This window comes from Triturus cristatus, chromosome 6, assembly GCF_964204655.1.
Source record: "Triturus cristatus chromosome 6, aTriCri1.1, whole genome shotgun sequence".
Lineage (NCBI taxonomy): Eukaryota > Metazoa > Chordata > Amphibia > Caudata > Salamandridae > Triturus > Triturus cristatus.
The window spans coordinates 895,703,413-895,725,919 of record NC_140589.1 but is presented as its reverse complement, the minus strand read 5'-3'; the positions used below and the strand labels follow the sequence as shown (position 1 = coordinate 895,725,919).

General features: G+C 45.4%; 1 protein-coding gene across 2 annotated transcripts in view; it reads left to right on the top strand.

Annotated features, from left to right (window-relative positions):
* The window catches only part of SCAF8 (SR-related CTD associated factor 8), a 1,763,249-nt gene that overhangs the window by 57,592 nt on the left and 1,683,150 nt on the right, over positions 1 to 22,507 (top strand). For both annotated transcript variants that reach the window (XR_014963046.1, XM_085611536.1), the window contains exon 2: positions 21,841 to 21,924. Coding sequence is in view for 1 of the 2 variants with exons in the window: in XM_085611536.1 (XP_085467662.1) it covers positions 21,841 to 21,924 (84 nt within the window). In the remaining variant the exon portion in view is untranslated. The remainder of the gene's footprint in view (positions 1 to 21,840; positions 21,925 to 22,507) is intronic.

Sequence of the window (22,507 nt, the reverse complement as noted above, 5' to 3'; positions counted from 1 at the left end):
GTTTAATACACCCTGTACAAGTATTTGAATTGAATGTCGCGAAGATTGGTGGAAATTGTGGCGTCACGTGGTGATTAGAATGCTTCTGACCAGCCGTCAAATGGTTCTATGTCTACATCCCACGATGCACGTAGAGTGTCAAGATTTGTGGGGCTATGCGTCATTGGGGTTCAATATATTTTGGAGATTTTATGGTTCCATAAATCCCCTATGAAGAGCTTTCCCTCTAGTGGGCTGAACTCAGGCAAGAAGTTTAGGTCTTTAATGTAGGGGTGCAGGGCATTTCGTAGTTGTATATTTTATGATAGAGCGGAGTATGGGGCATGGAATACTCCTTTTGAAGATCCTACAAGGACCTCAGGGAGTAGCCCCTCATAACATCCCTTAAGGTAGTTGGTGGCATATTTTAATGCAGTCACTGTTTGGTACACTTGATAGCCCTGTTGATTGCACCTCTTCTGCTGTGAGGTATTGCTTGTGGCGCTGCATAGCAATGATGTATGTGACTTTGTGAAGGACGGCAAGGAAGAATTGAACATTTGCAAAGGAAGCTTTGGTCTATCATGACACTGAGAGAGAAATATTAGGCTGTATCTTTACATGGCCTCGGGTAAATGTGAGAAGGGTGGAACCAGCCAGCGAGAGGGGATGCTCTATTCATATACTTCGTGTTTGTGCTCTTACGATGCAATAATCCTAGGTAACTTCTTTTTACCTTTGCAATTAATTCAGGAAAATGTAGATATAAACAAAATCAAATGGTAATTAAGTGGAGATAGTATTGGTAGTTACAGCGGTAGAGGAAAAAAAATATAAAGTTTGTAAAGGTTACATTTAATAGAGTAAATCCTAAATAGAATGTGGAAGTTTTCAACAATAACTGGGTTGCTTGGACCAAAAGTGTAACATTAATAGACTTGGGTGCAAAGGTAGTGGTCATTGCCTAAATTGACCATCTTCATGATCCCTGAACTCTTGAGGATTAGTTTCTCAACAAGGGAGCTACCTTGTAAACCTTTGTTCTGTAACCCAGATGACAGTTACATTTCCTTGTTGTAAGTCTCAAATTGACCTTGAGTTTTTTTTCCACCCAAAATTATGAAAGATTATGAAAGATGTTGCGAGGGAGGATGGTTTTGGGAATTAGGGTTAGGATTGAACAAAATGACTCCTAACATTTTGTGGACATGAATAAGGCTCCCTTTTTCTCCTCTACCTTGTTAGCTGCCCTGCGTATCTAGAAAGCAAAGTGTGATTTAGAAAATCTCAAATTCAATATATTTACTTTTTTCTTTTTTTTTTTAACTCTGACTTCGTTTTCTTAAGTAAAATCAGTACAGCACATCATCATAGATTCGTATGCCAATAAGGTTACAGTATAGATAGTATCATTACAATCAGCTGTTTGCTTATAGTATAGAAGAGGGATCAGCAAATCTAATTGTCTGCGTCTGAATGCCTGAAGGCAAGCAAAACCAATAAACCGTGAACAATACATATCCCACCCCCAACTTGTTAACCGTGTCACCTGTGTAATGGCTCAAATATGGAATGGATAAGGTTTGAGGCGGGACACCCACACAGGAAGCCTAGGGGCAGGAGGGTGGTGGTGGTGGTATTGGGGGGGGGGGGCGGGGGGTGGCACCCCAGCCGCACCCTGAATGCCAATAAAGCGAGCCTGAGTGTCTACACCTCGCGGGTGGCATGTCTACCCCATCAGGTGCGGTAAGAAAGGCTATAGTACTCTAGATCACATTACATGTATATCCTATGCTAGGGTACATGTTCAAGATGTGGCCGGGGCCATCAGTCAGTAGGGGCCATATCTTGTTCTTTAAAACCTCCTTCCAAGGTGTCCGGTTCCAGGGATATGGATGTCTCTTTCGGAGACCTCTGTACTCTTCACAATGGAGGGCCACACGTAGAGTGTGGCCCTCCGTCGTGAAGAGTACAGAGGTCTCTGAAAGAGACATCCAGTCCCCACTGCGCCCCCTCGTCCCTCCAGCAGTGGACCTGTTCTGGACTTTACTGTCTCATAGTGAGCGTTTTCGCTAAGACAGCAAAGCGTAGATTTATATTCGAGCCCCTGGGAAATGAGTGGAGGCCCAGGAGACATTGTGCCGGAGTGCTCCATTGATTGTCCCGTTAGACCAGCCAATGCCAGTGAGATGCGCTGCTAGTATGGAGAGAGTCGTGGGCAGGCCCATAACGTGTAACAGATCCGCATCTGGAGCTCTGCAGCGAGGACAAGCAGATGAGACCGAGGGAAAGAGTCTGGCAATTCGAGTCAGTGTTAAGAAGGCCCTGTGTAATATGGAGAACTGGATGAATTTGAATCTGGTATTGCGGGGCAGTCTTTTAGGGTATTGAAGCATATATGTCCAGTCGGCGTCTGATAATTCTTGGATAATGTCTGTTTCCTAACTAAGTTTCAACTGAGTTAGTGCCCTAATACCACGGTATAGCCAGCATATGAGGTGCCGGCCAAGTCCCATAACATGTAGTGACTCGTGTGTGTCTTGCTCCTGTCCATCAGGGCACCAATGAAGTTGCACGTACCAATAGTGTGCTGTTTTGAAATGGTGCTCAACAGTTATTTCTTCCTGATCCAAGGGCTCCAGCTGACGAGTTGTCAAGGTGCCCAGAGAAACTGGGAGGCCCAGTAGTGGGATATTGGTTGCACAATTATGAGGAGTTGCCATGTATTTCAGTGCTATTTGCCAGTAGGCCAGATCCACTCACAGTAGCAGGGGACTAGATCGCTGGGGGGCAACTCCAGGACAAACTAGCCTATGTAGTTTGCCACTTGCTATTTGTTGACTAGTATATCCTATTTCAGATGGATTGTGTCCTGCCATTATTTTTTAAAAGCTAAATTTGAGGTTTGCAGGGTATTCTGGCTAAGAAAACATTGGGGGATCCACGCAAGCATAGACTCCTCTGGGTGCCTGTTTTTCAGAAATGTCTGGGTTTATTAGGTTACCCTAGATGGCCGTCGAACCTGGGACCAAAACATAGGTGACTTCCTTGCAAATCCAGGGCATTTTGTGATAGATCATTTTGATGTCTCCACAATACGTTTTGGCCCATTTCCTGTTGCAGGCACTAGGCCTACTCAAACAAGCGAGGTACCATTTTAATTGTAGACTTGAGGGAATGCTGGGCGGGTGGAAGTTTGTAGCTCCCCACAGATTCCAGAACTTTCCATCACAGAAATGTGAGCGAAACGTGTTTTTTAGACAATTTATGAGGTTTGCTAGGGATTCTGGGTAACCTATCCTGGTGAGGTCCACACAAGTCACCCCCTCCTAAATTCCCCTGCTTGTCTAGTTCTAAACAATTTACAGGCTTACTATGGTTTGCCTAAGTGCCGGCTGAGCAGGGCCCCAAAATCCACAGCTAGGCATATTGCGAAAAAAGGTTCAGTTTTCACTGGAAAAAATGTGATGTGTCCACGTTGTGTTTATGGCCATTTACTGTTGCGGGCACAAGGCCTACCCACACAAATGGGGTATAATTTTTATCGGGACACTTGGGGGAATGCTGGGTGGATGGAAGTTTGTGGATCCCCTCAGATTCCAGAACTTTCCATCACAGAAATTTGAGGATTTTTTTTTGTTTTTTTAAAGTCCATTTTTGAGGTTTCTAAGGATTTGGAGTAACATAATCTGTTGAGAGCCACACAAGTCACCCCATTCTGGATTACCCTGCATGTCTAGTTTAAAAAAATGTTCAGGTTTGCTAGGTTTCCCTAGGTGTCGGCAGAGCTTGGGCCCAAAATCCACAGCTTAGGTACATTGCAGAAAAAAGGGGTTTGTTGTCAGTGGAAAAATTTGATGTCTACATTGCGTTTTGGGCTGTTTCCCGTCGCGGATACTAGGCCTACTCGCACAAGTGAGATACCATTTTTATCGGGAGACTTGGGGGAACACACAATAGTAGAACAAGTGATATTACCAATTGACTTCCTATGCAGTTCTGTCTTCCAAATATAACAGTGTGTAAAAAAAAGGTCATTTTGAAAAATACCCTCTAATTCACATTCTAATCTGGGTACCCACAAATTTAGAGATGCACAGATAACTACTGTTTCTAACCTCCACATCTTGTTCCCATTCCAGAAATACATAGGTTTCCTCAATACTTATTTTTCACTCTTTATATTTTACCAAACCAATTGCTGTATACTCGTTACAATATCAAGCAAGGTGCAGCTAAGTTATTGGCTCTGGGTACCTCGGGTTCCTGGTGAACCTACAAGCCCTATATATCCCTGCAACGAGAAGGGTCTCACTGAAGTAACATTATATTGTTTTAAAAAATCTACCTTAAAAGAAGTTACAGGTGAAAATGTAGACATAAATGGCTGTTTTGTACAACTCAATTTCAATATTTTTGTATTTACTCCAGTATTGGAACTTTCATAGATTCCCATAGCTTGTATCATTCCCCGTCGTCGGAACGGGTGTCTCGGTATCCAAAATAACATAGCAGTAGGTACAAAAGAGAAAGAAAAAAGGCCTAGGCCTCGTTCCCTTTTGTAGCATATCTACCTCTTTTATGTAAAAGAGACCAAAATAAAGCAACAACCAATCAGATTAGCCTCACCCCACAGAACCTTCATGAGAGAACATCAGAGCCTCAGATTTTCTACCACACGTTGTGCTTAGGGAGTCTCCTTTGAGCTCTGCTCACTTCAACTTTGACTGCTTTTTTCAAAAGTATTTTGCTTCCAACTTGTTGCTGTTTTCCTCTGGGATGTCTGACAAGGAGAAGAAAGCCCTTTTCAAGCCTTGTTCCACCTGTGGCAAAAACCGGCTTTACGTGGAGGACAGGCATAAGGATTGTATTTATTGCCTGTACCCGGAACATAAGGCTGCGTAATGCAAGATCTGCTACACCTTTTCTACAAAGACCCTCTGGGACCGTGAGGGTCACCTTCTTACGTGGCTCCAGAAGCTTAAGTCACGGAAGGGTGCTGCATCCAGTGACTGTGAGGAGTCTTCATCTGGCACCTCCTCTCGCAGGTCAGTGAAAAGGGGTAGGGGTTCCCCTTCGCCATCCTCTGACCGCCCTGCTAAGGCCTCAAAAAAGACCCCCCGTGAGTCTGAGAGCCGGAGTCCGAGTAAATCTCCTCACCAAGGTGCAAAGGAGAGGGAAGGACTTTCTACTGCCCCAGCAGTGGTGGTATCCACTGTGGCGTTCAAGAAACCCTCTTCGCTGTCTTCAGAGAGGTCAGAGAAGGAATCTAGATCGTCGACGACACAGTTGAAGACTCCGTCGACGAAGACTTCTAAATCTCAGCTTAAAAAAGTCCAGCCGTTGACGGGCTCGTCGACTATGCTTTCTATTCCAGCATCGACGTCCGCGTCGACGACGATGCCAGCGTCTACGAGAGAGTCGACGACGGTGTCGTCCACGAGGGCTATGTTGACGATGACAACGACGACGGCGGGAGTGTCGACGGTCTCGTCGACGGCAGTGTCGACGACGCCCATATCTTCGTCGACGATCCAGTCGTCGACGGTGCAGTTTCCAACGACGGCCTCGTCGACGATGGAATCATTATCGCCGACGGTACCGACGACTGCCTCGTCGACGGAGACAATTACAATTTCCTTGAGGCGATTGACACCAGATATGACATCTCCAAGGAGGGTGACCCCCTTGCCTCCGGCATTGTTATTGGAAGAAGAAGATTCTGATGGGGATGATCAGGATTCTTGTGGTTATGCCCATAGTCCTTCTCAACTGCTGGTGAAATGTCAGGACACTGATTCGGATCCACCATCCTATGGGCGTCAGGACAGCGCCGGCCAGGGTATGGTTGCGGTTCCTTCCTCCCTCCTGGCGGATCTCCAGGGCATGTTACATGATTATCGGGGAAGATTTTCTCACGCTCCTCCTCCTCCATCTTCGACTTCGTCTGCAGTGCATGCTGTGCCTACTCCATCGGCTCCTACAGACTTTTCTCCGGGGCAACCGCCTCAGGTGGTTTCTCACCTGCAAATTTCCAGCCCAGGGTTACCTCCAGTGATTCAGGTTGTTCCGGATGATTCCTCTGATGAGGATCCAGGTGTTGGCAACGCGACTAATCAGTGTGTTGAGTGGGAGGACTATGTCATTCCGGATCCGGCTTCACCGACTCCTGATCCGGTGGATTCTTCCCCGGCAGATATTGGGGGTTTCCACAAGCTGATTGAAAGAGCCTCCAGTCGCTTCCAGCTTCCTATGCCGTCGGCCCCAGCGGAATGCTTCCTGTATGATTTTAAGGAGCCCTACAGGAAAGTTGTTCGTTCGATTCCCATTGTTGGCCATCTTTTGGATGAGGGTTTGAAGGCTATGAGGAACCCGGCTACGGCGATTCCGGTTTTGCCGCGCCTGGAGAAGAAATACAAGGCGCCTGAGGACAGTCCAGCGTCCTTAATTGGTCAGCCGAAGCCGGATTCAGTTAAATCCCAGGCGGCGCAGCGCAAGTCGTGTAACCCTTCGGCGCCACTCGCCACCCCTCCGGATAAAGAAGGCAGGCGCCTTGATAATGCGGGGAAACGTTTCTCCTCTATGGCCAGTCTTTTGGTAAGGGCAGCTAATGCATTGGCGATCCTTGGCCGGTATGATCGCCAAATGTGGTGCGACCTTTCGCCTTACTTGGACCAACTGCCATCGGAGGCCAAGACGGAGGCCAGGAAGATTCTTCAGGAGGGGGAGGCTACGTCGGCGGAAGTGATTGACTGCGCCATGGACATCGCCACTACCGCTTTCCCTGCACTGGCAGGTGCGGCGGTTCTTCGTCGGCAGGGCTGGCTCCGGGCGACTTGGTTCCAACCGGAGGTTCAGAACAAGATCTTGGACCTCCCTTTTGATGGGGAGGCATTGTTTGGGAAACATGTCGATGATGCCCTCCAGGACATTAAGAAAGATACAGAAACGGCGAGGTCTCTCGGCACTCTCCAATATCGTAAAGTGCCTTTCTGTGGGGCCAGAGGGAGTTCCACGTCCTACAGAGGCTCGTACCAACAACAGAGGTACTCTTCTTATGGTTCGACACCTAAGTCGTATCGCCCGCAGTACCAACAATGACAAGGCCAGTCCTCGTCTTTCTCTCGCTCCACCACTAGAGGCAAACCGGCTCGCCAGGTTCGTGACTCCTCCAAGAGACAATAGCGGTGTTCTGCCTACTGTACCCTCCTCTCCGTTGACACCTGTGGGAGGCAGGGTATCCCATTACCTCCACAACTGGGCCCAGATAACATCGGACCGTTGGGTCCTCAACATCATTTGAGATGGTCATACGCTGGAGTTTCTACATATGCCACCTTCCAAGCCCCCTGTCGCCATGCCTTCAAAACATCTGCGTCTCTTAAGGCTCGAAGTACATCAGATGCTCCTCAAGAGAGCAGTGGAACCGGTTCCCCTGTCTCAGAGGGCGGGCGGTTTCTACTCCAGGTTCTTCCTGGTCAAGAAGACGCCGGATAAATGGCGATCCATTTTAGATCTCAGGGAGCTCAGCACCTATCATCTGTCAATCCTTTCGGATGGTGTCTCTCCAGGATATCTTGCGTCTCCTCAACCCGGGAGATTTCATGGCCACTCTCGATCTCGAGGATGTGTATTTTCACATCCCTATTCATCCGGCTCACAGGAGGTTTCTACGCTTCACAGTAGCCAAGAGTCACTTCCAATTCAGGGTTTTACCCTTTGGACTTCGTTCTGCCCCGAGGATCTTTACCAAGGTGCTGGCACCGGTAGCAGCTTTCCTCAGGAAGCAGCATTATCAAATCTTCCCCTACCTGGACGACTGGTTGCTGAAGGCTCCGTCCAGGCTCATAGCGGAGGAAACTGTCGGGGTGTGTACAGCTCTGTTCACAAATCTGGGTCTGACTCTCAACAGAGAGAAGTCGTCGCTCTGCCCATCCAAGAGGGCAAGGTTCCTAGGGGCTATCATGGACACGTCTCTCAACAAGGCTTCCCCAACTGTCGAGAGGCAAGACAAGCTGAAATCTTTGGCACATCTATTGAGAAGAAGAAGGTGTCTTTCAGTACGCCGTTACAAATCCCTGCTAGGCGTGCTCTCTTCATGCATCCCTCTGATACCCCATTGCAGATTACGGATGCGATCTCTTCAAGAACAACTAGACATGCAGTGGCAACAAGTTCACGGCTCTTTCGACGACAAGGTGGAGATTACGGCGGCAATGAGGGGCGCCGCCTTGTGGTGGACACAGGAGGAGAATTTGTCCCGCGGTCTATCCTTCGCAAGCAATCCGGCTCCTCGTGTTGTCACAACAGATGCCTCCCTGGAAGGATGGGGTGCGGTCCATCAGGACTTGCAGGTCAGCGGGCATTGGTTACCCAAGCACCGCCTCCTTCATATCAACCTCCTGGAACTCAGAGCGATCCGCCTGGCTCTTCAAGCATTTCTGCCGCGGTTGTAGGGTTTCGTGGTTCTCGTCCACACGGACAACACCACGGCCATGCATTACATCAACAAAGAAGGGGGCACCAGGTCTCTTCCGTTGTCACAGGAGGCCCAGAGGATTTGGGAATGGGCGATCCTTCACGGCATATCTCTCACAGCGGAACACCTTCCAGGGGTCCTCAACGAAAAGGCGGACAGGCTCCGCAGGCTTTCTTCCATCAGCCACGAGTGGGAACTGAACCAGATGGTCTTGGAGGACATTTTTCGCCAGTGGGGAAAACCTTTGATAGATCTTTTCGCCACCCTGGAAAACTGGAAATGTCGGTCTTACGCAAGCAAAGTTCACCATCGCGGATCACTGGGGAATGCGCTTTCGATAGCTTGGTCAAGCGCATTTGTGTACGCTTTTCCCCCCATTCTGCTAATACCGAGGATACTCACGAAGATCAAGGCGGAACCTTGCAGAATGATCTTAATAGCTCCGGCATGGCCGAGGCAGTTTTGGTTCACGGAGCTTCACCTTCTTTCTCTGGTTCCTCCTCGTCCTCTGCGAACGATTCCGGATCTTCTCACAATGTCCCAGGGCCAGATCTGGCATCCGGATCCTCGTTCCTTGCACCTCTCAGCATGGCTCCTGAGCAGCGAGAGTTCCTAGATCTTCCTCTCTCGCACGAAATAAGGGATGTTCTCTCTCAGGCTAGAGCCCCTTCCACTAACAAGACTTACCGTCTCAAATGGAAGCGCTTTTGCATCTGGTGCCATCAGCAAGGTCTGGATCCCTTTTTGTCTCAGCCTCATCAGGTTCTTCCTTATTTCCTGTCCTTGGCTAAGGCAGATTTGGCTCATTCCTCAATCAAGGTGCACTTGGCTGCAGTTTCTCGCTTCAGACGTACTGCCTCTGGACCGTCTCTTTGGTCCTCTAGAATTGTCAAGCAATTTCTCAAGGGACTGTTTAGAGTTTATCCTCCCGTGAGGCCTCCACCTCCCACATGGCATTTGAACTTGGTTATCACCCAGCTGATGAAGCCTCCTTTTGAACTGGTTCATCGAGCGGATCTGAAGTTCCTCTCATGGAAACTGGCACTCTTTCTTGCTCTCACGTCGGCACGGCGTATTGGGGAATTGGAGGCTCTGACAATTCAGTCACCTTTCCTCCAATTCAAAAGGAATACTTTCATTCTACGGACTAATCCAAAGTTCATCCCAAAGGTGCATTCGGACTTTCATTTAAATGAGCCGGTGATTCTCAAGGCTTTCTTTCCTCAACCGTCTACACCGGCGGAAAGGGCACTTCATTCGCTGGATGTGCAGCGGTGCTTGAAGTTTTATCTGGACCGTACTAAGACCTTTAGAAAATCTTCGCAACTGTTCGTTGCATTCAGTGCTCCCCGCAAAGGGTTACCCCTGTCCAAGCAGGGTATTGCTAGATGGATCTCCAGTGCTATTCAGTTCTGTCATGCTGCAGCGGACAAGCCTCTAGGTGGCAGAATTAGAGCACACTCGACGAGGTCCATGGCTTCTTCTACGGCTCTCTTTGCGGGGGTCCAGATTAAAGACATCTGCAGAGCTGCGAATTGGAGCAGCGTGCACACCTTTACAAGACATTACTGTCTGGAGACCTTGGCGCAGTATGACTCGGCTGTGGGCCAGGCAGTCCTGAGGAACCTCTTCCATTGAGTGGTGAGCTTTCCTTTCTTCCCTCCTTCCTTTGTATGGTTCTTGCACATTTTGCTATGTACTGTTCTTCTGTGATTGCATGGTACTTTTATGTTGCCAAAAAAAAAAAAAGGTAAAGTACGGTGATGTATAATAATACACAATGATATGTCTCAGAGAGGCAAAATGTGTTTCTTACTGCTAGCTACTCTGATACAAGCTATGGGAATCTATGAAAGTTCCAATACTTACCTGTAACTTTGGTTCTCCAGTATTGGTAACTTTCATAGATTCCCATGCGCCCACCCTCCTCCCCTGGGAAAGCTCAGCCCTCGCAAGGTTTGGTTGTACTGTTACACAACTGCTACGAAAATCTGAGGCTCTGAGGTTCTCTCAGGAAGGTTCTGTGGGGTGAGGCTAATCTGATTGGTTGTTGCTTTATTTTGGTCTCTTTTACAAAAAGAGGTATATATGCTACAAAAGGGAATGAGGCCTAGGCCTTTTTTCTGTCTCTTTTGTACCTACTGCTATGTTATTTTGGATACCGAAACTCCCATTCCGACTACGGGGAATGATACAAGCTATGGGAATCTATGAAAGTTACCAATACTGGAGAACCAAAGTTACAGGTAAGTAACTTGTTTCTTCAGCTGTTAGTTTCTATAGCAAAACATAGAAGGATCTTCACAAATGACCCCTTGCTGAATTCAGAATTTTTGTTTTGAGAAATTCATGCCTTTCCTGGATCCATTTTTGCTTTTACACCCATTTCTACCACTAACTGGAAGAAGGTTGAAAGCCCCAAAAATAGCAAAAATAGGCTATGTTCCAGTAAAATGCCAAACTGTGTAGAAAATGAAATTTTGGTTTTCTGGCAGTCTGTCTGTTCCTGAAAGCTGGGACAAACATTTATTTTTCTTTGTTCTAAAATGGCCCCATACCGTGCTTTCACTTTAATGGCTGACTCAGACCTTTCTTTAGTCCCGGCTCGTCTAAAGAAAGGGGCGCCGCCTCCTATAACTTGAGAGCGGGGCATGGGACGCTTTTAGAAAAAAAGTATTTGCAATGCAATAGGTCTCGCTTTTGCTAGAGCTTAAGCTATTGTCTTCTACAATGTCAAAAGGTCAAACTCTTGTGTAAACGCGAGACCTATTGCATTGCAAATGCTTGTTGCACTAGTACTTATCACTATTGTATATTGTTAGTTTACTGTTTTTGTGTCAGTTTTACATTGTGAATGGAGCAGATCCCCAATCAGGAGTTGGCCCCAGTTCTGCCCCCACTGCCAGTGAAATGAGCTCCCTGTTCTCTGTCGATGGCTTGCATCAGAGGACCAAGAGTGTTCATATGATGATTCCTGATCGCAGACACGAGGGACAGTTGCAGAATTTACCCTGTGCATTCACATGTGGGATAAAATTGGAAACTGGCTGAGTTCTGGTTTGTGTGGCGGCACAGAGCACTAATTACATACAGATCACTCACCTTCCACTGCCATTTCCTTCTACCCTGTTCTGGACAGGAAGCAGTCTGTATCCTTCAAGCTCATTGGGTGGGAATAACGTTCAGAATTTCAGAAGGTTGAAAGAAACTAATTGCTTCCCGGACTCCCCAGCCCAGCTGGCAGTAGTTCTTCAATCTGGTATCTGAACACCAGCACTTCTTAATAAAATATTGTTGTTTAGTTCCCACCAATTCGTAGGATCTGCGCGTTTGTTGGACAAAAACTTTGGGTGAGGTGCCTAGACTGATTCCAAGCACCCTGCAGGATATGTTGGCCTAGAGATCAGCTAGCTCACAGTGCCACCATAAGTCCCCCCAACTCTACCAGGGAGCGAATGGTTTCTAGTGACCACTGAACATGACAGCCCTGACCCCTCTGGGATCTTGGTAACAGATCAGAATCTCTCCCTCAGTCATTCATGCCCTTTTTTTCTCAGAGAAATATACAGAGAATAAACACTGGGACTTCAATATATTTATTGAACCATTGTTATTCTGTTATAAAAAAAAAAAACATGTTGCGATAATCAGAAGACCGACTGAAGCAGATGAAAGTGATTACAAGCACCAAAAAAGTAAATAGATACAGTTCTACCATGTTGCTAAGACAGTGTATATATGCCGGCATATAATACAAGATAATAATCGGGCATAGTCCTGCTATGTTAACCCTACTCTGTGTACCTAGAGTGTGTGTAGGTGTGAAGCCAAGTATCTCCCAAGGGACGATCCACCGCCATTAACTGGCAGGAGAGAATGTAGGACCCCGTCTTGGTCACAAACTGGGCACCCCTCACATAGATGTCAGACCGCTGCGTGGTGAAGTCTCAGCATGCAAGGACCCTTTGTGTCAGCTGAAGTTCCTCCTCTTCTAATCTCATGAGATGCTGATTATTTATAATAAAAGAAACCTTGCGATGTACTTGTAGATTTGCAATGTTATGGATATGTAGATAGCCCTGTAGCCCCGTGGATGAAGATAGAACAACATTTTTACATTCATGCGTAAAGGCCTTGTACTCCGTGTTCGAGGCATCATGATAATTTTTTGCAAAGCCAGATGTGTAAACTGAAGTAGTTTCAAAGAAACTATTCCAACATTGTCACACATGCGAATATGTGCAAAAGGTCACAGCCGTAATGTTAATGTGGAAAAAAAGTACAATGTAAAGAATGAGCAGCTTCACTACATGGGCCTAACCCAGGCACATAACAGTATGGTAACCATTGTTGCCGTTTCCTGGGCAGTGCGTTATAGGCAGAGCTTCCTGCTTATCCTTTCAGGGTAGGTCACAGAGCATTAGTGTGCATGGGGTGATATGTTTGTGTAGTGTAAGTCGTGTGCGAGAGAGCAAGGTGAGCTCTGTGCCTGTATGAGTGCACAGTAAGTGGAGTGTGTGTATGAGTCGAGGAGAGGAGTTCTGGTATGCGTGAGAGCATTTTTAAGTTGCGTAGAGCAGGGTTTCAGTGTGAGTGTAGGATAAGCAATGCTCCCTATAGAAGTGATTGTGTGAGTGCACTGGGCGGTGGTTATCACAGAGTGTACTGGAAGGAAAGCCTGTAAATCCGTAGTGTAGCTGTATGGATGTAGTGTGAGCACTGTGCTTTTGTGATGGTTACGTGAGAAGTATGCTTGATGCCTGGTGAGTGGTGTATACTTTGAGGGCAGTGTCTGAGTACATGGTGAAGAATATGCCTGGGTACAGGGAAATGGAGGCCCTGATGAGTGTCTATATGAGTTCCAGGGAAAGTTCATGTCTGTATGAGTGCACCACGAGCTCTACCTATACGAGTAGTGGGTGACGTGTATGCCTTTGTGAGGTTAACCAGTGTGCTGAGTGTAGGTTGATTAATTCACATGAGTTCACAGTTTAGGTGTGTAGTGAGAGTACTGGGTAAGGGATTAGTCTGTATATTGGCAGGGTTAGTATTGACGCCATGTATGTAGGTTGAATGGAGTACTAGTGTGTTAGGATGAGCAGTGTCTGTGAGTGCAGGGTGGCTAGCATACACGAGCCATAGTTTTGGTGCATGCATATTGTGAGTCCAGAATGCGAAGTGTTTGTAAGAGCCCAGAGCGGGATGGGAGTGCATGCATGAGTGATTGGTGTGCTTGTGTGTGCAGGGGAGAGGTGTTCCTGAATTAGTGTACTGTGAGTTGTGTTAGTGATTATTATGCTTATGTGAGTGAAGGGTGGGCAGTTTGCCTGTCAGTAAATGCAGTGTATTGTGCCTATGTAGTGCAGTGTAAGTGGTATGTCGTTGTGAGTTTACAGCAAGTCTTGTGTCTGTATGAGTGCTCAGTGAGGAGAGTTTGAGTGCAGGGTGAGTACTGTGCCCGGTCAGCGAGTGCAATCTGAATGTGCATGGTTTCGGTATGCATGGAGTGCAATGTGCGAAGGAAGCATCTGTATGAGTTAAGTGTGCGAGTGAAGTGTTAATGTGAGAGGTGTGTAAGTGCAGGAGAGTGGAGTTTTTGTATGAGTTTACTGGGAGTTTTAAGTGTGTGCAGTATTCCTGTACAAGTGAGGAGTGCCCATGATCGTTCAGGGGCAGGAGAGCCTGTATGATTGCTGGATACCAGGGGAGTGTAAGAGTACAAAGTGAAAACTCTGTATGTGTGTAGTGTGAGTTCTTCCTTTGTGAGTGCAAGGTGAGCAGTGCCGCCGAGTGTTGTGTAGAGTGTCTTTGCAGGGTGTGAGGGAGTGTAAATGGGTGCAGAGTGAAGGAAGTGTCTGTGTGTAGGGTGAAAGGAGTGTCTCTTTGTGTAGTGTGAATGGTGCCTGTGTCAGTTTTGTGCCTCCATATGTACAGGGTGAGCAATGCACCAGAGTGCAGGTTTAATTGTGTATTTTGTGAATGCAGGTAAAGGAGAATGCTTGTATGAGCGCATGGCAAAGGTGTGCCTTTTTGTGTTCACAATGAACATTTCTTGTGTGAAGACAGGGTGGGCATTGTTTCTGTGTGCCTGCAGTGTGAGTAATAGACCTGTAAAGGGAGTGTCTGAAGACAGGGTGGTACATACCTTTATGAGTAGAGGTTGTGGAGAGTGCCTCTGTGCATGCAAAAGGAGAGGTGTGTATGAATGACTGCCATCTAAGATGTGCATGAATGTGTTGTGATCTGGGTGGGTGATGTGTCTGTGTAAGTGCAGTGTGAGCATATGGCTATGTAAGTGCAGAGTGAAGAGTGTACCTGTGTGAGTGAGAATTATCAGCGTGTGATAGTGTAAGATGAGTGTTGTCCTTGTGAGTTAGGGGTGTGTGTTTGAGTGTAGCTAGTCTTATCTTTGCGAGTACATGGTGAGCAGTGGTCCAAGGTTCATTGTTAGTGGTATGAAGTGTGGGGGTGAAAAATGTGTGTATGCGTTAAAGATGAGCCGTGCGCCTGTGTGAAGTGAGAGTAGTGCATGGGTGAGTATGGACAGTGCACCTCTGAGTGCAGGTCTTTTGTCTACATTATGAGTACAGGGTCAAGTGATGTAGGAGTGCAGGCTGAATGAAACGGTGCCTGTTTGACCATGGTGGCATAGTATTTCTGTAAGAGTTTACTGTGACTTGATCCTGTACGTCTATACAGTGTGCCTGTGTTAGGGATGAGCAGTGTGCCTGTTAGGGATGAGCAGTGTGCCTGTGTTAGGGATGAGCAGTGTGCCTGTGTGAGTGTATAGTTAGTAATAATCCAGAGTGTAGTGTTAGTTGTGCTTGTGTTATTGCAGGGTGTAGCTCATTAAAGTGAGTCCTATTGGCATTGCCAGTACTTGTTTCTGTTTGATGCAGCACCTCATCAAATGCATGTGTTTTCTAGCTCTCCCTGCTGTGCTGTTCGCCCCCCAAACACTTGGCTCACGCCCCTCATGGTCAGTGTTGCTTCCTCAGGCCTCCAGCTCCTCAGCTTGTTCATTGCTTTCCCCACCCCTTCCAGCTTTTTTTTCTGGAATCGACATACTTATTCCAATTGTTAATGCTCTGCTTCCGAGGGCGTGGAAAAGGGTAAGAAACTGATGTTGCAGCACAGGGATGGGATTTATGCGGCTCTCCTTCATCACTCCCGGGGTGATAGAGCCCTGTGACGTGACCCAGCAGTGTGCTAGAGCATTGTTGGAGAAAAGTTTCTGGATCCAGCCTGGCGCCTGGGGAGTATTCTAAAGTGAGGAATCTGCATTTGGTAGGAGCATTACCAAAGGATAAATAGCTTATTCTAATGATCTTTGTTCAGAGTTTGACAAAAGAAATAATTTAAAATCTCATTTAGTAAGTGATTGTCCCTGGGATTATCAATGTGGCATTTATAGAGTTTTCGAATTGTTTGTAGGAGCTGTGCGAAGCTTATGAGGACACAGACAGTTGGCATTGTTTGTATGAATCGCTGCATGCTGTGCCACTACTAGACGGATATACAAAGCATAGAAATGTGTTGTCTGTTTAGTAGCAGGAATTTATATTCAAACATGCTATCCTCCTGGAGCATGCAAAGTTATTTTTTTCATTTACTTAATTTTAGTTAGCCGGTATACCCGTGGTTGTGCTTTTCCTATCATATGTGCATCTTTGGAACCAAGCTCAGCTTACACAGTGTTTGCTTTTGTTGATTGTTGAATTGCTTTCCTGTAGGTTTTTCCTTATGTCCATGTCTTAGTCAAATACCTCGATTATGTGTACTTCTACACTTTGATCTCCTGCAAAAATGATTGATTATTCTTATTTGTGTATTGCTTTCACAAAGATGTTTATGTAGAACATTTTGTGTATTAAACTCTGACAACACAACTCATCTTTGGTATTCATTTCATCAAATTCTGGTTGATGAAAAGCTGAATTGACCTTCCTTTAAAGCCTGTGACCTGAAGATGGTATGATGTTTTCAGCAAGTACCTAATTCATTGCTATCAACAAAGAGCCATCTGTTTAAACTACTTGAATGGGATGGACACATTTACCACCTAGAACTCTCTTTTCCAGCCTTACTCTCAGCATGACATCTGTCAAATCTATTGAAGTTTGGCCTTTTTTAAAATACTGAATTTACTTTGTGGCTGTGTAAGCATTTTGGGAATACAGAAAAGTAACCAACATTGTCGCTGTAGAGCCTGCACCACTGCCTTAAGTTTTCCGTAGCAAGTTGTAGGGTTTTTTTTAGCTCCCCCTCCTCCGTTTACACAACCATTATGCATGTGTATGAGGTCCTTCTGTGATGTGGAGTGAGACACAGCACAGGACTCTATTGTCGGAGGGGCATGCAGTGTGCACTCTCCTTTTGAAGAGAGAAGCTGTCATCTCACCGGGCAGTAGACCACTGACAGTTGTGGCAGCAAACTGATTATAGTAACAAGACAGGCCTTTTTAACCTAACTTCTAGTGAGTGTGTCCTACTTCTGTAGCTTGTTTTTAAATTTGTCTACCAGTCCCCTACAGCTGGTTTCTTCGCCTGTCTGAGTGGGACATGAATTTCTTATGAGTGTAAGGAGCATATGGATTCTGAATGTGACAATGACCATACTGGTTTCCAGTTTGTGATTTAGAAAATTAAAGTGGTACCTACAATGGAGGACCACAGAGACTGACCGCTAATGTGAATTGGAGAACTCTCAAATGTCAAGGATCTTTGTAGCTGGCCATATGGGAGAGTGTTTAACAAAGAAGCCTGTTGGGCCCTTTAAAGCTAGGGAGTTGGCCCAACCCTTTCCTGGCCCTTTGTTCTCTGGAAGGGCTACCGTCCCGCACGTTAATAGGTAGCTTGGCGTGACAGCCCCTTATATTTATGTGCCCTTGTTTTGGGTTTCAGACACTGCCACTTCACCCCACCTTGCTGCACACACTCTTGGCCAGGATCATATCTAGACCTGTCTGCACAGGAAGGAAAAACCGTCACAGCTGGTCCAAACTGCTTTCAGAAATCATCTACTGGAATACACAAACACAGTCTATAAATCGAGTATAAAGAAGGAACAGAAACCTCCAGTCATTGTGCCAAGATTTCCTGACCTGAAGCCTGGTGTTTCACACTGGTGGAGACTGGGACAATCCTGAGATCACCAGGGTTGGGGTAGTGACCTCCAACTCACCTTTCCAGGGGCTAGTAACCCGGGGAAATTCTTCAAGACTCTCAGGAGGGTCTGTTTTTCCTGCTTCAAGAACGTAACTGGCCAGCTGCTTAGCAGGGGGGCTGAAGGTGCCCTTGCATGAGAAAGATGCTGATGTTAAGGCAAGGGGCTGGAAAATAGCATATTTGAGACAACTCAAGCAATATTTTGACATTGGAGAGACCTCTGCAGTTGTGACATTGTGATGCCCAGTATCCCGTAGGCGTCGCCAGCACAGGCGACTGCACCAACACCTATGGTGGAAGATGCTGAGGAGGGACTTGACGTCCTGAGTTCCAAAGCCAAGTTCCACAAAGCTGACCTCTGGCACGGAAAGAGGCCAGAAGGAACCTAAAAAGTGCATTGTAGAAACTGCACTTGCACAAGGACATCTCTGCAACCTGGGGGCTAGACACCTAGCTTGTTTGTTTGATGGGTTATTTCTTGGCCTAAGAACTAAGCTGCAGGAACACCAGGACTGTTAGCACTGCGTCTTAGGCACTGCGTCTTAGACACAGCCTCTTCTTCATAGGTCCTACCACTATTGGCCTGATTGGCAGGTGCCAGAGCCTCCACTGCAAGAGCATGAACATGTCTGAGGAACGGGCAGAGACAACATCACGTCTGCTCAGTGGGCTGTGCTGCATGAACTCCACCAGAATGATGTCTCCTCCTTCTCACAAAGGCCACGAGTTTGCTGAATAGACAAGTATCAAGACTTTGAACCCAGATGAGGTATGAGGAAAAGTAATCTAGTGGGACTGCCAAGACTGAAAATGAATCTAACTACAGGGGCGCTACCCTAGGGCCACAGCAAAGTGCTGCCAGTGACTTTCTCCAAGCGTATCGTGGCTACCTCTGCTATTTATAACTGGGAGAAATTGCCCTCTGTTGATTATACTCAGTATTTCTAGTTGTTCAAGTAGCAGAGTACCTTTTGTTTATATAAACTGGAGAACTGGTGGGACAGTTTTTGTTTTGACTGGTGTTTGGTGCTTATTGATTGCTGACTTTTTAACCCCACATTACCTTCCTGAGTAAGCCTTGGACTGGTCGAGTTTGCTATCCTGAGGGTCTGGTGCTAAGGGGGTATACTTAGTAATACGTTTTGGGTCCAATAGTTGGGTTAAGCCCAGGGAAACCAGTGGGAAACAGCTGATTAACATAAGCTGACCCCAGCAAACCCTGATTTTCCTGGGGCGCCTAAAGTTCCCACAAAGTGTTTGTAAAGATTTATGCGAGTATTGAGGTAGCATTTTCCATCTCCAGCTGTCTACCAAGAGGTCCTTCTCCAGTACCATACAGTATCTTGTCAACTTGTGCAACGGTAGCTTGTTGGTTTGGTGCTTGTTCAAGGTTTCTGGCTTGATAACAGTGAATTTGCAGGACTGATACTGGAGTTCATCTAATATTGTAGTTCTTGAGATTCATCATGTTTCCAATCTCTCGTCCCTGGTCGGCATCAGTTTTTTCTAGGCTGTATTAAATGGTCGGAACCAAGGCCCATGTGCAAGAGGAAGGGGCTGTGTGGGTAGTTGCAGTGGACATCTGAAAGGGCCTTACAACTTTGGAGCCCCATACTGTGGGAAAACACAAATAAATGCTCTTTGCGTTATAGACCAGTACTGGCATACAAGCTAGGTGCCAGAGGACTTTACTTTGAATGACAGTCACTACACTGACAGGGGTGTGGAATTTAATAAAAATATCTGCTTGTCCGTGGTGCAGATTGCTTCATAAATCTACATGCACTGGAACAAAATCCACTTATCCCTTTCGTGCCTTGTAGTGTAGTGAGAAATTATGGCAGCAATATCATTATGTAAGAGCTCTGATAAAGCCTGTCTGATTATGCCAGGGCTTATACCATAGTAGTGTTTGAATACTCGCAATTCCCTTATTTTGCCACCTTTCTGCAGATCTAAATACTGGGACTGAAGGTAGTGGTAGGCAATAGGTCCAGGATTGGAATGCCTTTTTGAGTCTGTGCAAACCTACTAATTTGCATGTTTTTTAGGATTCTCGCCATTTCTTTCCCATACTAAGTGAGGTTGGAAATTTACTCCTGACAATGGCAGCCATAAATCTTCCAGGGTTGGGGAAAAAAATGGTTGGAAGGAAAGTGAATTTGCAAATTTCAAAAGATTTTTGCACAAGCAAATCTACACATGCATGTTTGATTATTCTAAAATGCTGTTCACAAATATTTTCTAGGACTACAATTTCTTGACCTACTTCTGTTAATTCTTGTGAATTCATGGAAGCTGTAAATCTGCACTAATGCAAGGACATATACCATTGGTGCACTTTTGAAATTTCTTTAATAATCGGGATCCTATTTAGGTCTGGCGTTAACCAAGATCTTTTGTGTTTATTTAAATTCTCATTCTCCCTCCTTCACTATGAGCGATAGCATTCTGCTCTTTCACAAGGAGCATGTTGGCACACAAAGTACTTTTGTTCAGTGCCAGGAACTAATGTGGCAATGTGTGCTTTTTGAGACCATTTTTTTTTGCCAATGCTTGTTATAATGTTGAATCCCCGGCAGCTCCCACGTCAGTAAGATTTTACAAAAACCATGCCAATAAAGACGCATTGAAAAAACAAAAAGGCTGACTACCAATTTTAGACCTACTGACATTGTCAATGCTTGTTTACTTTTGTTTCCCATAATCTTGTTGAAACTGGTTACACTGATTTTCCATTAGTAATATTTTTGTGAAATACTAGCATGCATCAACACATTTTATAAATGATGCTGCAAAGAAATGGTACCTAGTTTAGCAAAAAATGTTTTCCTACTTCCATTTTTTTTGTGAACATTATATTTTGACAGCAAAGAATCACCCATCTTGCTTTCAAGCTTCTGAAATTATTTGCTTCTAATCAGAGAAAATTCTGGGAGCATTATACATAGCCTCATACTGCTAAGCTATATAAACGTGTCTACACATGTTTGTAGTGGAACCGCTGTCAGTAGTGCAGCCCAAGCTTACAGCATTTCCTCACCCCAAAAATAAAAGCTTTACATTAAAGAACCATAAATATAAGTTTTAACAACATTAACACATCAACACAAAATTTAACTTGACTACCGACAATGCCCTTCCCTGATCTATAATGTGGTACTGTAAACTGGCAACCAAAGGGTTTGTGCTGCAGGGGGTTGGCACTACTTGTCCCAAGGACAAAATACACATGAAAACTTGTTGTCCTTGACCCCAAACAATATTTCCTGTACATTGAGCTATAGAAATTCCCCACCCCTACACTGAAAACATTTGCAATAGCCCCCTCCTGCGCCAACTCCCGGGTGCTTCTGGGCAGATCTCATGTGACTTTTTGATTCCGTGCTACTTCAGAAAAAAAATCATCCCAGAACTGTGTGCTGTTGGTTAGTAGGGAAACGTGCATCCAGGCAGCAGTATCAAGTTGGATGATCTTCTCTTGTTGACAAGAGACTCTTCCCTTTTGAAAACACCTTTGATCCAGATTACTGCTTTTCCTCTTGTATACGAGGGGACCATCCATGGTATCCGACTTAAGGTCATCGTTATATGGCTGGCACATTTTTGCAGGGACCCATATAGTGTTTATAATTCTGCTTAAGAATTTGCCAGTGATGGGATCAAACTTTCTATATAAATATTGCTTTAAATGTGAGTTTGGTCATAAAATGAATACTAAGGCAACTGTTAAATCAGGTGTACCAATACAATTTGGCTTATTACAGTTTCAACACATTAAGAGCCTGCTTGCAGTTGAGCAGAACCTAGGTGACTTGTAAAGATGATGAAATATGAAATCCTCTTTGCTACATTCCACTTTCTATATCCTGATTCTATGCTACATTCCATTTTCTATATCCCGATACTTCAGCCACACTTTTTTCATTTTCTCAATCACTCAGAACCTGGGTATTTATGTGATCAGGTTTCCTAACCTCAATAGGCCTTGCATGTACCATATTCTTTGCTCGGCACACATACCCATCCTATGCACAAAGGTATGTTAACTTCTAATACATTCCAACAATATGTTCAGTAGGCCAGATGAATTAAGAATACAGCATTGTGGGAATGAAGGTGTGGGTGTAAAAGCTAAATGTGACTGTCTTCTTTCTATAGGGTGAGGTAATGCACGTTTCTTGTCTTACATTTTTCCTGTTTTTCCCCCCCAGTTATTCTCACTGAATGATTACAAGCCACCCATTTCCAAGGCTAAAATGACACAGATTACAAAGTCAGCCATCAAAGCAATTAAGGTAAGGCAGAACCGAGATGAAATGCAGTTTACCTACAGAAAGAAAATCAAGTTCCAAGTCTGAAATCTGATTGTACATAGGAGGCTAATTTTGTTTCTGTACTAGGAAAATCTAGCTCTGTATGATTGTATTGCCCATCTCAGGCTGAGCCCTCTGTAGTAATCTCCGTTCAATCCAACAAGTCAAAACGGTAAAGCTATGGGTGTGAAAGGTGGAAGCTGGTGGTTGGGGTGGTGGTCCACTTTGGTGTTGGGTAGCCTGAATTGGATCGGGAATGTTTGCACAGATCATTGATTTCAATCTTTAGAGCCTGGTAATGTGCTTTGTGTGTATCCTGGGAATACCAAGAGGGCAAGAAGCCCAGCAGACAAATGGTCATTTGCTCTTACCATGTCTGTTTTGATACAGACTAAAAAAATGAAATGGTTAGCTACGCAGCCAATAATCAAAGGCAACCTTAAATCTGAAAATTTAGTTGCACTTTTGTATTTCAAACAAATGATAATAGTGCTGCCCTTGAAACTTTATAATGATTGTAGTCTGTGAGGGGAATTAAGTAGTGTAGATTGTGTTCTATCTTTCA